Raw genomic sequence first — 19,193 nt, forward strand, 5'->3', positions numbered from 1 at the left:
TTGATAATGAAAAATCAAAAGTTGAAAATTAGAAATAAAAGAAATGACAATCAACAATCAATAATTGGATCAAATTATTAAAGATAGCCAATAAAGTTCCAAATTTGGAAACCTTCTATAAATTTTAGCCTGATAGCAAATTATCTTATCGGAGTCAAATAATAGTGTATTCGAGCCAAATTTATTTAGCCACTAATTGCTTCTCTTTTCCGGGATAAAACCTCCTACCAGATTGAGTTTACAATTAAGGATAGGGATAAAATCTTGTTAAACTTCCCACCCCGTAGGCCTTGTAATTTGAGCTTATTTATAAATAAGCCTATTAGTTTTTGTAATGTTACGTATCAGGTTTTGGCTAAAATATAGGCTGAAGTTTTCAAACCTTTTTTTGCTACATTTTGTCTTCCCTCTAAGGGGTACTTTTATCCCACGATACCAGATAGCTGACAACCAAGGTGTGAAATTTCGGTTAATTTTTGCCTTGGTTTCGGCCAGATTTTGACCCCCTCATCTCAAAGGCTATTTTTGGTCATTTTGAACCCAAATTTGGTGTCTGCCCTAATTTGATGCCAATAAACACACTAGAATTGCTGGTTTTGCTTAAAATCTCACCCAAATTGGTGTTCTCGATTAGCACATTCTTGATTTTATACGGGTAAAATTGAAATTTTATAACATTATTTTAAACAATTAAACTAAAATAAATATGCACAAGGACAATAAACATCATTATAAAATATTAGTATTCAAATACAATTAAGTATATACCTGTGTTGGCACCATATGTATCATGTCAATACCAAGTACTATACCTCGGTGGATCCATTTGTTGTGTCTTGTGATACCGTGCTACAAGGCCCAAAGGCTACAAGTATGAGCTTCTTCTTCATATTTTTTTAAAGTCACTCCATGCTATTTCATGCTGATGATTGTTGATGTACAGAGAAACCAGAACAGTATCTAATGCCGTGGGTCAAGCATCACTCACTAGCGTGTCTCTGGATCACCATTTGTTGCATAAAGTTTTCACTTGCCCCTGGCAAACAAGCTACCTTAATCCGAGATTTGTTATTGAGGCACGCCATGGTGGCACATCATATTCCTTTTTAAAAACTTTGCCACCTTATCTGCTGTGAGATTGGCATATAACTATGCCTCAACCCATTTGATGAGGTAGTCGATGGCCACTAAAACGAACTCATATCCATTAGAAGCTTTGGGGGGCTGACTTTTTCTACAATGTTGATACCCGAAGTTGCGAATGGCCGTGGCAAACCGAGGGTGTAAAATTCTGAAGGAGGTCTCACTTAGCAAAGACCTGACATTTATGGTGTTTCTTTACATATTCTCACAATCTGCTGAAGCAGGTATTCCAAAATCAGGCAAGGTTGATTCTACGGTGGCTTCATTAGCTGAGAGCTCTGGAAATCTAGAAATCCCCCTTTCTTATTACACACCAAAGATAATCCCCAGCAAATGGTAGAACACCCAAGCTTTCTACACTAATATTGTCAGGAGAATGATAGCAAAGGTATTTTAGTTAATTGTCAAATCCTCTCCTTCAAATTCATGCAAGAGTCACATTGTTGAAGCCCTCCCTAAGTTAGGAGACCATGCCTCTCTTGTTCCTTTTTTTTTTAAACGTCAACATCTGAGGTGTCTTGTCACTTAAGTGCCACAATCTTCCTCTGGTCAAAGGGAAGGAGGGGGGTTCACTACATTCTTGCAGTGTTGCCAATATACTTTCTGGAGAAAATAGATCGCAGAAATGAACTATTAAACTAGAATAGAGGTACATAAAAAGTATATCACTCTAAAATGAGACTAGGAAACAAAATGTGCAAAAATTTCCCCAGGCAATAAATGAACATGAAAAGGAACCTCACTCGTCTGATCCACGATGATCCCAACCACAGAACAACTTCGGCAAATCATACAAAGTTTATGTATCAAAGATCTGCTTCATAGGATCGTCAATTTTATTGATCCTAAGTTGGAACTCAATTCAGACTTCCTGTCTTCTCGGTCGTGCAATCTGAACTTTTTATTCTGCCCAGGGAAGAAGAGTGCATCTAAAATGTAAAAAAGACACTCCAAAGCCGCAGAAGGATGATGCCAAGGTGGAAAGAAGCCTAATTCGGTCTTGACAAATCTTAGTTTGCATGGAACTTGCTGTTAACAGAATCGTAGCTAGGTACATTGATAACTGTCAACAAGGATAGATTACATCACAATCAGTCACCAACTCAATCAAGAAAAAAATTGTCCACTATATGAATGCAAAAGAATTACCATCTCCCCAGGATGCCATTGTGAGTGGTGAGGAAACAATCTTCTGGGCAATGGAGGTAATATCCTTCAAAGTAACTTCGTCCACAGCTTTCAAAAAATGGTCCACAGGTTTCCTGCAAATGAAATTAAAATTAAAATATCATTAAGATTTGCACATTTTAGGACTATAAAATGAAAAACGTTTCTCGTGCATCAATGATATGGTGCCCTCTCTTCATTCCAGTATTACCTCTACATTTCAATTAGCTACATATGATGTAAGTTTTACCAATGACAAATCCCATTAAACTTTGTTGAGAAATTAAAAGTGCTTGAATGCTCCGAAAATGAATGTGCAGAATGCACAAGAATATTATGTAAGAACAAGATTGTGATTGTTCATGAGTTACCTCTCCCCATACGTCAAAATCTGCCGTCCCATATCTTCTGAGACTACACCCTGCATAACACCCATCAGCTAGTGAATAAGACATGCTTTTGGATGAAAACACACTACCATAACAAAATCACACTAAACTTAATTATCTGTGTCAGCAAGGTAAACCAACTACATACCCTGGATTCTAGGTTCATCAAAACAGCAGACTTGGTTGTTGCCTTTGCACGATCCAGCTGCACTTGGTCAACTATAAAACAAAAACAATATAGTGTCACTCATGAAGGGCACAGACATTTACCCAAAGAAATAGAACCATTTCACAAAGAAGTTCAACAAACCTTGTCCTGGTGTTGCAACTGCAAGTAGTTCTCTTGCTGCTAAATCAACAGCTTGCGAGACAAACTCAGAGCCCTAATGCCAGAAAGATGAAATTATCATCTACAATAACGAGGCAATAATAGTGTCCACCCATTGAGGGAAGAAATTTCACTAGACCAGCACAAGTTTAGCAAATTAATTCAGATTATCACAGCGCCTTAGGCAGGGGGAACAAGGAGAAGATTCATATTATAGCTGGACTTTATATCCCTGGCAACTTCAACAGAGTACAAAGTATAAAGTTAAAAGTAATTCCAAATAGACAATAATCCTTCATTACAAAAACTTGCATTTGGAAGGAGCAATGATGGTTAGTAATCCTCCTGTGACTTGCAATGGCCAGCCTACTTATTTAAGTCATGGAAACAAGAAGCATAAGTAATGGAATTGCCCTCGACAAAATGCAACATCAAGAAAATACCAGATTGATACCATTTTCTTCATGAGTGATCTCCATTGGTATATTCATTTATGGACTCAATTTGCATTTTTCTTTGGATGGACAAAGGCAAAGGATTACTTTTATTACTGTGCAAGTCATATCTATAAGGTTCATTAGTGTCATCCAAGTGAATATTAAAAAGAGAATTTTGAGCCACAATTGGCTAGCTTTGTAGATTGTTTCTGTCAATATGACTTCTTTTCTGTTAGATTTACAATAGCTGCTTCGCGGTCTTTGATCGAAGGGTTTAACCAAAGATGCAACAAAAAAATGTTTCACTTAAAAGAACGTCCTCCATTAATGAAATTAAATTAAAAAGAAAAAAGAAAAAAAGAAAAAAGAAAAAGAAAAAAGAGAGAAACAATATCATAGGACAAATATTCATTCAGGTTCTCAACCACATAGAGGAGATTAAAAAGGTCATCTCAATACCACACAAAAAAATGTTAACTAAATATCTAGCTTAAGATATATAATCTAAAAAAACCCCAAGTACAGCCCTTGCAAAGAACAGAACAGAATAATATCAAGTTACATGTACCTAGAAGTCCATGGAACAAAATTCCCTCAAAACTTGCGAAATTTCCCATTTTGAGAACCTCGAAACGAAAAACTAGGGGACCGAAACAAAATCTCAAGTTTCGGTCAAAACCGTCAAAATTTGGTCAAAACTTGTCGAAACCTTGAAACCTGGTTCAACCCAGCTAGACCAGCTGGTTCATAAGAAGAAAAAAAATCCCAAATTTCACGGAAACCTGGGATTTTTTCCTACAAGTTTCATAGCATTCCCATATTTTCAATTTTTTTGTTTCTTTCATGTTTCCCCAGATACCCCCTCCATCAAGACTTCCCCATCCAAATTGCATAGTCCCTCAAACTGATTATCTTAGGCATGTTGATGACCAGACTGATTATCTTAGGCATGTTGATGACCAGACTTATAAAATTACAGTTGTCGATTACCTTGACAACCATAGGCATAAAATGTCATAGGATGTCTATCCTCGTTGGTTGGAGGAGAGGATGTTAGAGGCATAGTACTACTCTGCTCATAGGATGGATCCGCCAAGGCACTCCTCTTGGCACTTAGTTGTACTTTCCTTTTATTGTTAGTTACTTTGTATTTGATGTATTGAAGTTAGAAATTATATATTGAATGTTATGTACTTAAGAAGATAAGTTTATAGTGTACTACTCAAACAACTCTATATTGATGTTATGTACATTAAATGACATATCTACATTGATTTTTTTTAGCAAAATACAGCCAATGTGTTCTTTATACTCTAATTAGCTTAAATGCAAAGTCCTACCCTAAAATACTCTCTAAAACCTGTCAAAACTTCATGTCGAAACTTGCACAAAAAAATCCTAAGTTTCTTTGAAATTTCCCGTTTCCCACCTAGGTTTCCCATTTTCACCTAGTCGAAACTTGAGTTTCCCTCGAATTTTTTTCTATGCCTGGAACCCTTTTCTTTCAATCATTTTCCCTTCTTTTGGGACAACTATTGGAAACCAATGATAGATTATTAACTTATGAATCAACTACCTACACTAGTGAATCCTTCTTGTATTGGATTTGGCAAGTGGTGATTTAGATGCTAGAAAATAGGATAAACACACACAATGTAGATAATTCCCTTAAATGACGAGCAAAGAATACCAGATGTAGACGTTGCTCCCTTGCTCTCATTAATGATGTCAGATGTTCTTATTCTAATGAATTCTTGCTTCTCTCTTGCTCTTGCTCTCTAAGCAACCCAACATCAAGAATTGCCTTCTTACCTAGGAGCCATCATGAGAACCATATCAAGTGCCAACCATTTCACGGGTCTAACAAACAACAGGAGTGACTGCTGAACCAATAGACATTTATAAACATCCACTTGTAGATATTTAAATCATTTTCGACTTTTTGAAAACATGGAAGCAGGCGATATTCAATGATTAGTATTAAGATTCAAATTTGCACACACAGGAAACATAAAGAGGATGCTAGTTGACACTCATTGAACCATGAACCATCAAGCAGAAAATGTTCCAGCAAGACTAAACTATGCATATGTTTCATCCTCAATTTATGAAGGTCATTTTAGGTCACCTTGTGGCTCTTTTAATTCCTCTTAAGTCGAATCAAATCACCCATCCATATGAGGGAATCCAAGGGCCTCTGGCTGAACATGACCATACTACCTCAAATGATCTTCCTGTAGTTTATCACTAACTGAGCTACTCTCAAATCAGTTCAAATATGATCATTCCTTACCATATTCTTCCTAGTTTTGCAACTCATCTATCTCAACATCCTCCTCTCCTACATAGTCATAGTCAATCTATATGATGCTTCTTAGCTGCCCAACATTCAGCACCATACATATGTCCAGTTGTATGAAGATCCTAAAATTTTCTCATTAAGTTTTAAAGGGATACACCGAACACACCACACACGCAAACTAAACCATTTCCCATTTCATCCCACCGGCATACCTAGTGCAGTGGCTCCCTACCACAAGGTCTTGAGAGGGTCAACATATACAGCTTTATCCCTGCTCCCAAGGTATTTCCAGATTTATGATAAGAGACCAAATACCTAAACTAATCACTTTGTGGAATCTCTATCATAAATTTTCATCACCTCATTATGCATCTTAGTATAAGCAAAGATAAACATAATATACTCCTTTTTTATATCTTAAAAAAAGTTCAGGCTTAAATGTGATCAATGGAATGAAATGGCAAAAGAGATGAGATTGATCTGCTTGGGAAGAAGAAGAGACAACATAAAGAGAGGAGCAAAAAATGAAGTCTGGGATACCAAATCCTGTAAGCGACCTTTTTTCATTGACATTATCCTTAATTAGATGATGGATGAAATATAGATAATGATATACAAACACCTTTTAAAACTTCTAAATTGACTCATAAAAGACTCCTTATCCCACTATGCACTTACTAAATTAAATAATGTTGAAGTAGAATCCTATCTACCTATTAAGTACTATAATCCAACTCAAAATATCTAAACCCTAATCCCTTATACTGACTTTATCCCCACTTTAAGGGCTAATAAACTGATAGGTTGCTTAATTGCATTCATATTATATCAATTCCTTTGTATTTTAATGAGACTAATTGGTTGTTTATTTGGATTTTTATTATATGGACATATTAAAGTGTTTGGATATCAAGTCCAAAAAAAGAGTGGTTTAAAACCGCAGCGCCACATTTTTAAATCAAATGAATACTGAATCAAATCAAAGAACTAGGCCCAAAGCTGGAGAATTTGAGTATGTCCAAATCTGGAGGATTTTCATAAAATGTCTCAATTCAACAATCAAAGATTTCATTCCCACTTGAGATCGGACATCTAAAGAAGAAGTTGAATTGGAAGTAACTAAATTGGAAACCATTGCATTGGCAAGGAGGAGAATGTAGATAACAAAATAGGTAAGGAGGAGTAATGAAAACCATTGGATAGGCAAGAAGGAGAACATAAACAATTGAATTGGGAAGAATTGCATTGCTAAAGAGAACAATGGAAATGACAAAATTGGAAAGGATGCAGAATTGGCAGGAAACCTCTATAAGAAGGAAGGCATTGCCAGAGATTAGACATCACACACCACAACAAGAGGAGGTCATAGTTCTACGGAAGAAAGGGGACGATGTTTTCTTTTTTTCATTTCTTTGATCTTCTTTCCCATGTCTAGCTAATTCTATCTTTGAATCAAGATTAATAGACGTTTGATTTTCGACAATTGTGAGACTTCAGGTAACTAGTTTTCTTCTTTAATTCATGGGTATTTATACATTTTCCATGTTCATTATGTTATTGGATTAATACTTAGACAAGAGGCCTATTGTTTGATGATTAGTTCAATAGTTAATCAAATCGAATAGTCATTTATTAATTATTCTAATATAAGTGACAAATAGCATCATCGAATGGGTAATCAATACCTTAGAAAGTTTGTTATGTGAATGTATGTCCTAGTTTAAATAAACAAGGTTTTTCCAGGTTTATTAGCTAGGGATTGAGTCTTTAATATTTGATGTAATTAATAGCATAACTTAAAGGATTCCGAAGGTTATGTTTATTAATTAGGGAAATAACTCAAAGGACGAATTCGAAGGTTATCGAGAAAGTAGGGAAAGATTGGCTAATAGAGGACTGATCCTCAATAACTATAACCAATTTACCCAAAATTAAAGTTTTTGTCTTTAAGCCAACAATCAATTGAGGAAATCAATAACGAAATTAATTTTTTACTGAAAGTTTTGTTATTCTGGTTTACTTGATAATTATTTCATCCATTGTTTATTTTATTTATTCTTTAGTTTCTCGATTCAAAAACCCCCAATTTTTATCAAGAAATAAATCTTCACCAATCTATGTGGATTCAACCCTACTCATTCTATTACAGATTCAGTTGAGAGAAGAGATTAACTTTGGTGGATTCAACACCCATCATAAACTAAACTCATTACATGAAAGAGGGGGAAAAAAAACTGAAAGGTTCTCAAAGGTCAATTTCAATCCATTAGACAGCCCACTGCTCCTTGGGTGCATCTAGACTCACACATAGGCACATCCATATGGAAATAATGTCTGGTGCAATGCCATCAGATACAAACTAGGCTTAGCTGTCCAAGTTAGGCATCAGTTACATTATACCAGATTGAGGATTCCTATTCATGGCAGTATGCTGTTTTCCTTAATTCTTTGCTACAAATGTCAGCACCCCACCCAGTTAACGAAAATAACCACTTATGATTTATAGGCAAGAGCTCCCACACTCTCCATTTAAGGGTAAGAACTTCCTTCTTCCTTATTCTACCAATTCTCTTATTTTCCTAATTTCTGAGCTGTTCCTCTCCTCCTTCAGTGTCTTTGACTGCATGGTAACACTCCAAGAAGTTTTTTTTTTCTTTTTGCAATGCTCGAACAATAATAAAAGAATAACGCATTTGATATGTCCAACTTGTTTTTCTATCTTCACGAACTGAACCTTATATTGAACACCAAACCAAAAAATAGTATCTTTGTGGTTCTAGAAACAAACTCTGAACACATATATTCTTCTACACCCAACTCTCCAACCTCACATCTCCCGCCTCAACAAGTTGTCTTCCCAGGGAGTTACCATCATCTCACTTTGTCTTCCTAGAGAGCGGTGGCAGTAATCTTATAAATAAAACCGTGTTCCCAACCATGTCTGGGTTGCAAACCACCTTTGTGGGCTTGATCAGTAAGGGTTGGTAAAATCATCAAAACAGGTTATCCTTTAGTAATTTAACAATTTGTTCTTTGTAGCATCTACCCATCTGTTGTTCATCTTCCAGGTTATTGATTTCTTAACTTCAAGGATTGCTTGAATTCCCTCAATGTTTACTGTGCTGTAAATTCTTCAATTCTAATGCCACCTCTTTCTAAGAACTTGCTAGTAAGTGCTTATTCAGCATACTTGGTGCAGGTAAATGTCATATGTTTTAGCTGTTTCTACACCCACTTAAGCTCAGCTGTTTATCTTAGCCTAGCTTCTGAGTGAATGATTTTGTGGCTGTTATCTAGCCAAAGATTCATTATGATTTTCTACTTCTCATGCTTTGATCTTATAATGCTATTGAACTAGCAACTCCGATTTTAATTTCTCAATAAATCACATGAACCACTGCAAAGTTATCTGTTGACTTTACAGATAATTTTGTTTGGCTTCCTATCCCCAATTATATCCATATGCATTCATTATTTTTTCCTATTACAAACCATAGTAACCTACCAGGCATTATATCCAAATCTGATCCTCCAATTTCAGATATTATTTCCTGGGTCTATTAGTGGCTAATCATAGTCCTAAATTCTTTCTGGATGCATTAAAAGCTCTAGCTCCAAGTCCACAACTTCAAATTTTCAATTCATTAGTCGAGCAAATATAAGTGAAAAATAATAAAAAGGACAACTTAGAGATCTATTAGATATAAACCCAACAAACAAGTTAACATATATAAAAGCCAAAATAGATGAAGTGAGGAAAGTATGGCTCACCGTCGTAGCATGAATTCCAAAGATGCCAGTGTCATTGTAGATGCTGTTAAATGCAGAAAACGACTGAACTTGTTGATATTCATTCAAGACACGGAGATCTGTTCACATTATGACCAGTAAAAAAAATAAAAAGTATGCAACAGACAATTAAAATGTCCTTCATTGTAATAAAATAACATGTACGCAGTGAGCAATTATCTGCTGGTGAATGGGTATCCAGGTCTCTCTGCTGTACCTAGAGGAAGCAGCCCTTTCCAGTTCACACTTACACATTCACAAGGGAAAGGATCTATTTCGGAAGTTGTACAGGCAGCCATGGTAGAATATCTGGCTCTCGAGTGAGATCTCGCAACCTTGAAAAACCAAGATCTCGACCATCTCAACGAGATCTCAGTCGAGATATGCGACTTTTTTGCGTCAACTCGGCCGATCTCGGTGGGTTTTAGGGTCCCAATTGGGCTGAAACTTAGTATTTAACCTATTTAAGGCCTTTGAACACAATGGTGGCCTTGGATTTGTCAAAAAGCAACATGATTTCAAAGTCTACCCATAGTGTAAAACTGAAATTTTGTAGGATTAGGGAACGTAAGGTTATACAACATGTAATATAAAATCTTTAAAGGCATATAGATGAAAAGCAAGTGTATCAAATGCATCAAATAACCTAAATGTCATCAAAATTCCATCCATATGAGTATCACAATCTCAAATTTCAATAATAGAATAATAAAATTATACAACCATTAAAAGTGTAATACAACAACAACAACAACAACAACAACAACAATAAGCCTTGTCCCAACCATTAAAAGTGTAATATAAGTCATTAAATCATAAGTTCATAAGACAAGCAGAGAATGATTGATCTTCCTTCGATGTTGTAGATGTGCTAAGAATAGTTGCAAGTGAAAATCCAGCCAAGATTTGCAAAAAAATGGGCGAAAAATTGAGAGGTCCAGTGAGATATGGCGAGATACAGGGCGAGATATATAGAGATATGGCTAGATCTTGAGTGAGATAACCCAACTCTCTACTCTCGATCTACATCTCGTCTTGCTTGTTTGAAAAAGCGAGATATCTCGCGAGATATCTCGCGAGATCTCCCACCATGCCAGCAGCAATAATGTTGAGTGCTATTGGTGTAGTGACACTAGGCATTATGCCTATCAATGCAAAGTTATGGACTTAAAGCCTTTACACCAAAGCAAGGAAGAGGGATGATTAATAACACACCATGGCACAAAGTAGGAAAGCATGAAAGCATGAGCAAATCAATTTGAAATTAGAAGCATACACCAAACATTTTAGCTCACTTGGTTTCAGAATGTTGCCCATGTGTTGTTTTTTTTAACAATATGTATAACAGGTATCACGAAACACATAGATGAAGAATAGTACATTACCAAACAATGTCGATCAAATTAATATTGTTATAAAGATGATTTTTCTTTCATGTGATAATTTATAGCCATGAAAAGCATCAAATAATGTGAAGGATGATGTTTTGGAGCTCCTTAATTAGTTTTTTGTTCTAACAATGTGAAAAATCAAGATTAAATGAAGATTAGCTCTTTGACTCTTTGTTGAGATGTTCATGAGGTGAACCAAGTTCTAGGGTTTAGCTTGTAGGGATATTCCCTAGAATCCAGCTCACTCAAGGATCCTCTCTCAGGGAACCAGCAGTTTAGGGTTAGGTAGGTACCTTTAATTGAAGGATTCTTGAAGGAGTTAAGTATAGTAAGGGTCAAGTATAGGCCAAGAAGAGTTCAGCCAGGCTTAGGCTGTAGAACTTCAAGTTTTTGAAGATTAAACCTTACTGTAATTTAGATTTCAGATCTGGGATTTAGGTCTAGGGTTAGGTTTAGTGGTTTTAAGTTGAGCCGAAGAGAATTAGGGTTTGGCTGCTACTGTTTGTTATTTTCAGGTTAGTGTTTACAGGCTAGGGCTTAGAAAATAGGGTATTGGGTTTCAGTTGGGCTAGGGAGGGGACAGTTATTGTTATTTTACATTTTCAGGTTAGTCCTAATGGGTTTGGGTTTGGGTTTGGGTTTGAAATATCCTACTTGGGTTAGGACTCGTCAACTAGGGATTGGGAGAGGTAGAATAGGGTGGGAGATGACAATCCTAAGAGGGCTTGAAGTTAGGTTGAGGAATTTGGGAGTCACAGGGTTTCTAGAAAAATTAGGGGTTTAGAGTTTCTAAAGGTTGTAGATGAATTGCAGGAAATTCTAAAACCTAATGGAAGGAGATCCAATGGAGGACCTAAAAGTAGGACTAGGGTCTAGAGAAGGGTGAGAGGGTTAGGGGATCTAGGGTTGAAGGGGAGGGAGTATGCTGCTGCCGCAGGAAAGAAGGGGTTGAGGAGCTCACATGGAGGAGAGAAGAAGCGGGACAGGGTTAGGAAGGAACTGGGGTTGTTTATGGTGGTTAATGACTGCTGCTGCTTGAAGAAGGATGCTGGGTTTGACGAACTGCAGAAATAATCACTTAGTAGTGCCACAGCCCTCCCTTAGAAAACCCATGACTTCCTCTCTGGCCTCAAAACTCGATTCTCAATTTTATTAATCAATTCAACTTGCAATTACAGAGGATGTAGACTTTATTTATAGAAAGCAACATATTAGGACTCAATTTAGGAAACCAACTTGACTTCAAACTAAGACTCTAATTCTAAGTATGATTCTCACTTGACTAATGACTCTAACTTAAACAAGGACTCTACCATATCTTACTCTAGAAAGATCTAATTTGGAACCTAAGAGTAGACATGGAGTCCTAATAAGAAGTAGCCTGAGACTAGGGGATCTCAACATAAACTAGGATTGACACCTAGATAAGGACTCATTTAGAAGACAAAAAAGAAAAAAGAAAAGGACTCTTTAATAAATCACAAAATAATGATCCAAATAAAAAATTTTAAAAAAATAGGTCTCAGGTTTTGACAACTAACTGGACTCAATGGGAACCTCACCTAGGACTCCACGAAATTTGCAGACCAAGATACACCTGGACTGTAGGGTTTGGGGAAGTAACCCTAGGCCCTATGGAACCCCTGGAAACAGTTTACATCATCCCATTTTCCCATAAAATGATTATGGTTAAGTTTACCAAAATACCAAAAGCAAAAGAAGTTTATAAGTTAACTCACATAGCCGCGAGTACATCCCTTTACCAGGTCCCCCAGCAGAGAAAGAGCCACCTCCTCCCATAAGCATCTGTTGGAAAGTAAAATTTGTTATTTACCTACCATCTCAACATAACGAGAAAAAACACAAAAAGAAAAATAAAGAGGCCAAAATGGAAACTAAAACTGCTAAGAGACGATTATAATGCCCTCACCCAACATCCCCCCCCCTCCAGGATGCAAGCAAGCCCACACCCCATCCGAACCAGCATCTTGGGCCCAAAACCCAAGTCCATTTGGCACAACTAGTAGGTTGGTCGAACCCTACCAGGGGTATTTTGGTCAACTGCCTACTTTTGATGGTTAATTGGTTATTCTAGTCTAGTAAATTTAGTTTTATTTTTGTGAGTCCATATCTAATTTTATTTCTTTGATTGAGTTAGAACTGAGAGTCCTAGTTAGTGTTGGAGTCACATCTCAAATCTATTTTAAATTTAGATTCCATTTGAATAATTAGTTGTTATTTTCCAAGATGGTTTCTTTTTATTTGTGGTTGTTATCTATTGAGTAGTAAAGGAGATCCTAGTCTACAAGGGATCCCGTAGTTGAGTCAACATATGTTTCCTTATTTGAGTCCAAGTCTTTTCCCTCCAATTGTAAGGCTATATATAGCCTACCCTACCTCATTGTAAAGGGAGGCTGAATTGATGAATAAAAATATTTGTTTGGAGGCAAACAAGGTCGTGGTCTTCTTGGGAGGCCCACAGTGGATTTAGAAAGACTTTTTTTCTTTAATTCAGCAAGAAATCTTTAATTCCAGCAGCAGTCTAGCATTCACAACACCTTCTTCCAATCAAACAAGTACAGCAGCCCTAACTCCTTTCCCTACACTCTGACTCCATCAAGAACCTCCCCCACCCTTCCTTCTATCACAGACCCCCAAGAAAAATCCCCCACCCCTGCAGCAACCTCCCCAGCCCCTCCTACACCATGCGGCAACTTCCTTCCCCTCCCACCCTTCCTTCTTCCATCACAGACCCCCAAGTAAAATCCCCCACCCCTGAAGCAACCTCCCCAGCCCCTCCTACACCTTATGGCAACTTCCTTCCCCTCCCTTTTCTTTATTTTTCCCTCTTTTTGGATCTGAGGCAGGTTCTGAAATTTCAGAGCAAGAAAGAAAGAAAGAAGAAAGAAAAGAGAGAGAGAGAGAAGGCAGATCAAGAATCAAGAATCTTTAAGATTTCCAACAATCCATTCTCTAACCAACCATCCCATGCAAATTTGTTAAAACCCTAATCATCCCATACCAACCCATACTAATCCTAACTTGTACCTATGATCCTCCATAAGTCCTAATCCCAATTTCTTCTCAATTCCTACAATCCTTTTCGGCTTTTGTTAATCTCAATCTTAACCCCAAAAACCCTAACCATCACAAACTTTTAACCCTAAAACCCAACCCACCCAAAGTTGTTAAGAATCTCTTTTTCCAAGTCTTGTATGCTGGTTCACAAAAGGAAGGATTCTGGGCTAACCTTGATTTTAGGGAATTAATCAGAAATCCCCTAACCCTAAAATCATGGTTACATCAAACACCCCCTCCCCCCCCCCCACCCCCACCCCCCAAAAAAAAAAAAAGAAAAGAAAAGAAGAAGCATGCAAGAACCAAAAATAAATGACCAATCCAAACACAATGAGAAGCACTACAGACAGCAAAGATCAAAAATAAAACCTGAAGTACAGTCAATGTCATGGCTTCCTTCTCCTTATGCCAGCCACCAGGAACTTCAAAAGCAAGGGCGACATGTGTCTTCTGAACTCAGTAAGAAAAGAGAACATATCAGAAACACCTCAAACTAATTCAAGTGCCAAATAGGAAATGAAATGAAGAATGACAATTAAGATGAAATGGTTATAATACACACATCTGAATCAGCTTGACGACGGTAATCACCTCCAACGTAGACAGATTTGGGCTCCTCAGGACGAGGGACTTTGGGTAGGTCAGACAGCAGCGGCTCTGCAACAGATAATAGCTCCTCATGTTCAACTCCAGAAGCTACGAGTACCATGCGTGGTGCGGTATAATTCTCCTGAAAATCTCAAAGCAAGCAGCTGTTAGAACAAAACAAACCCCGTAATTGCCCCCATCAAACTATGCATATAGATTCTACCAACAACAAAAAACTATGCATATAGTTCTACCAACAACAAAAAACTATGCATATAGTTCTACCAACAACAAAAAACTATGCATATACACATATCTTATGTGCACAACATAGAGGTGGCAAATAAAATAGGGATATGGCTCAACAGATCAAGCGTGAGGTCACAGCTTTGAAGGAAGCCTACCTAAACTCAAGAAGTTTAAGTTGATCCAAAGCCTATCTTACCTCTCAGATTATCCCCATTTAATAGAGTAAAAGTAGTTTTAATTGCTACTCAACACAACACAACCATGACCATGACTACCACCATACAATACACAACTGACCCTTCTAGTTTTGCTTTGGTACTTTGGTCTAAATTGCCAAAATACTGAAATTTCCTCAAAATTTCAATGCTTTTTAGGCTAAATTAAGGGTTGAAACTACATGGAAATCTTAATATAGGCCATATAACACAATTTATTGATCAGTTTCCAAAAGAAGTCACCCAAAGTAGTGTTTTGAATTTGCACCCTTGATTTCAAATATATAGTCGATCTGAAATAATACACATTGTTGAAGTGCTAAAGTGCATAAATAATAAGCAATTTAATGATTCAAGTATACTACAAAGAAGCATGATACACAAGTACATGTTCAACAACACCATCAGTTCATCGCACCAAAAATTCAATATCTCCAAAATACAAGTGTCTAGTAAAGTAATAAGCTAGTTCATCGCACCAAAAATTCAATATCTCCTAAATACAAGTGTCTAGTAAAGTAATAAGCTAGTTCATCGCACCAAAAATTCAATATCTCCTAAATACAAGTGTCTAGTAAAGTAATAAGCTAGTTAGTAATCACTAATTACTAACATAACTACTCTGCCCTCTAGGATCAATCCCATTAAAAGTCCTTTGGAGTCAAGGTGCATACAATTAGGTTCCCACAAAATTTCAGGCCTTAATTTGGCCTAAAGCTATTGGAACAAGAAAAATACCAAATTTCAGTGATATTTCAACATTTTTGTAGTTTTAGTCAAACCAAAATATCAAAACAAAACAAGATTTTAATTCTTAAGTAGAGCTGGGAGCGGTTAGCAGTGGAGTTATAATAAGAAGCATTATGAGGGCAGGTAAGTGGTTATCTTTTATTCATGAACGCTGAAGAAGTACACAAATTTTGAAAACGTAAATTATCTCAAGGAGATGAGGGAAGGCTTTCTCACCCAGCCAGCATGCAAGGTTAAGTCTGTAAAGACTAAATCCCATATTTTCTCTCCTATATTTTTCATCTTCCCCATGAAATTATCTTTTTTCTCAATTCTCTCCTCCATCACTAGCGCATCTATCAACATAAACTGCATATTTGGAGGTGAGTCTCCAAGATTTCTTTGCAGGATGGTCTCTCATCTCAGATTTGACATGCCCATTCTATAACATAGGCACCATTCACTTTCATAAGGAATGAACTGAAATTTTTTCCGTGAGCATATCAACCCCCCCCCCAAACACCAAAAAAAAGAAGCTTAAGCATTTGATTTGGTCAGACGATTAGATGATGGAAACTAGGGTTCAACAACATACCAAAGAACCATGTTTACCTCAATTGTTGTCCCACCATTTGCTGGGCATTTCTCACATATAATTTAAGCCATGAGATTATTTTACATTAAAATTCAAAATTTCCACAATGTACAGCTATTTGTCAAGTAGCATACTGCTTGCGTTAAAATTTATCATCAAGGGATGAGAGTAAAGGAAACATGAGGAGCCCCCAGATGTTTCTAGATTAGCTGCCATGTGAAGGATCCCTAGCAAACAAAATCAATTCCAAAGAAAGGGAAAAAGCACTCAAAAAAGAAAGAAAGATACAGTTTATCATCTTACAGCAACAAATTCCTCCAAAATTGCACTATTCAATCTGTTCAGTGCAGACTCAGGCGCCAAAAGAGGATTAGCAAGTGCACCAGCATAGCCAGCAGAATGAATTGCCTCCAAGAGTAAGCCCTGTGGGTTGTTTGAAATTTCTGAAATCTCTGTTTTTACCTTCTGCAGCTGTAGCAGCACAAATATAATTTATTAAGAGTGGTTATAGCATTCTATCAAACATCTAATGCAAAAGAAAAGAGTATCCGAATTGAAGGGAATCATGGAGTAAAACCTGTTCATCAACCTCCCAGTCCAGAAAAACTGGGTTCCTCACACTGTCAATAAGCAGTTCTACCATTTCAGGAACATGTGTCTTCAACGCATCATAAGTGTATCCCATCTGTTCCCGTGAGGCCAAGGCCATCACATTGCCTCCAATTGCTTCAACTTCCCTAACAACACGCAAGTGACTTCTATTTGTGGTGCTCTTGAAGGCCATTCTTTCCAGCAGGTGTGTAGCGCCAAATGAGATTGGTGTCTCATAAATGGAACCACAGTCAACATATAGGCCAATTGAGGCAGCTGGGTTCTGCTCAACCAATCAATTAAGTTAAAAACACAACATGCAAATGCATACACACACAGAAGAGAGAAAAGAGAGAGAGAGAGAGAGAGAAAGAGACCGTTGAAGTTTCTGAGGCAATCCTGACACCGTTGTCGAGGGTGGTTATCTTAGTCTTGCCGGGTTCAACATAATCAGGCAGTGGAGGTGGGAGGGTGACACCTGGAAGAGGGAAGTCGAGGGGAGGAAGAGAACTAGAGCGTTCCCCTGTGAGCCAACTGAAGAGACCACCAGAAGAGGATGCCTTCTTGATTGCAGCACTTGAACTTGCAAACCTGGCAGCTGCCCTATTGCCTCCACAGCCCTATTTACACAGTTCCATGCCAAACCAGGTCAACATTGGGCAAAGATCTAGGAGATTTATTGTTATTTTATTAAATTTATTGGACTCATTTTCTCTAACCCTTCATTGGCAAAGACCAACAAATCAAAACTAAGAGACCCTGAGTTCAAATCTCATTGGGGGGCCTGGCTATTATTAAAAGAAAAAAAGAAAACCTTGGATTTCGTAAGAACTCCATACAATCAACAAATCCAGCCAAATAATTACCTAGAAGTTAAAAAAATTTGGAAAATCTAAATGCTAATCAAAACAGCAAAACACACCCATATGGCCATATCATTGTTTTAACGTTCACTTTTCCTCATTACAACAACTTAAGTTCTAATTTTGTTAATAAAAAATAAAAAAGAAACTAAAAAGTTAACCCAAAACAGCAAACCACCGCCCAATCATCTGTTTTGACATTCACTGTTTTCATTTCAACAATGCACCCATGTTCCAAGTTAGTTAAAGAAAAATTAGAAAGAATACGAAGGCGTGGAGTGAGGGCTGGGAACACGATAAGAGAAGAAAAAAGGCATTTTGTTTTCTTTCCTTCCAGCCTATGGCTAGGCTAAATACAGTTTCCTTAGGGAGATCTCTTATTCACTTCGATATTCCAACTCATTGTAGATGCCAAAACAAACTCTAACTCCCATCTAGGAGCTCCATTAAGAAAACTATCAGACGCAAATAAATCTCATTATTCAAATGAATACATCGAAGTAGGATCAGGTCTTACACATTTGTTTACAATAACCATCCAAAGGAAAACGAGTAAAACTCTGAATAATGGCTGGGAAAATTTAGCATCAAATAATCAATCAATTCAAAAAGCTTAAATCTTTCAATCATTAACATCAACCCCGTAATCATGGAAATAGTCGTTGTCAAGCGAAGGGAAACACAAATACGTTCGGATTCGGATTTCATAATCGATGCTGACCTTATTGAGAGCTCTAAGCCGTGAGGCTGCGCTTCTGTACATGATCGTTAGTGAGAAAACCCTAGAAAATTCTCGGCTCCCTGATATGCCTTGCCCGAGATTGTAACGAAACCAGAAGAGCTGCTGAAAAGAAATCCTCGGCCCTTTTTTGCGTCTTATTGCTACAGCCTACAGTCAACCATTTAAGACACGTGCGGTAACAGCAAAGGTCATAATCTTTTTTATACCCTTAATACTATCAATTAGAGCTAACTGTTAGGAAGGTCATTTTGATAATTTCCTCCCTATCAAAATTTCTCTCCCTCGATTTCCTCTTTCCTTCACTCCAGCTAAGGGTGCAAGTTTGGCCATGGCGGGCCTGACTTGCCTTGAGCCCGAATAGGGCTTGGGCTAAAGATTTTGGCCCTAAGGGTGGGTTAGGGCCAAAATATTCGGGCCTGGGATTACTCTTTGGCCCGTCCAGCCCATCCCGACCCGTCCTTAATTCTGGCCCTGATTCTAGCCCTGATCTTGGCCCTAATTCTTACCCTGGTTTTGGCCTTGATCTTGACACTAATCTTGGCCTTGATCTAGGCCCATGATTTTGGCCCTGATTTGAATTTGGACCCTCCACCCATA

General features: G+C 37.4%; 1 protein-coding gene across 1 annotated transcript; it reads right to left on the minus strand.

The window, feature by feature from the left end:
- Positions 1 to 1,709: 1,709 nt before the first annotated feature.
- LOC149006510 (mitochondrial-processing peptidase subunit alpha-like) lies at positions 1,710 to 18,715 on the minus strand. Its single transcript, XM_089164784.1, has 13 exons — positions 18,576 to 18,715; positions 17,369 to 17,611; positions 16,978 to 17,274; positions 16,704 to 16,871; positions 14,587 to 14,754; positions 14,394 to 14,474; positions 12,686 to 12,752; positions 9,538 to 9,635; positions 3,010 to 3,082; positions 2,848 to 2,918; positions 2,682 to 2,731; positions 2,293 to 2,405; positions 1,710 to 2,206 (listed from the first exon to the last, which is right to left on the minus strand). The coding sequence occupies exons 1-13, from the start codon at positions 18,615 to 18,617 to the stop codon at positions 2,154 to 2,156; spliced, it is 1,524 nt and encodes a 507-aa protein (XP_089020910.1). The 5' UTR covers positions 18,618 to 18,715; the 3' UTR covers positions 1,710 to 2,153.
- Positions 18,716 to 19,193: the final 478 nt, after the last annotated feature.

This window comes from Hakea prostrata, chromosome 8 (genome assembly GCF_041222555.1).
Source record: "Hakea prostrata isolate BN-2017 chromosome 8, UWA_Hpros_2, whole genome shotgun sequence".
Taxonomy (NCBI): Eukaryota; Viridiplantae; Streptophyta; class Magnoliopsida; order Proteales; family Proteaceae; genus Hakea; species Hakea prostrata.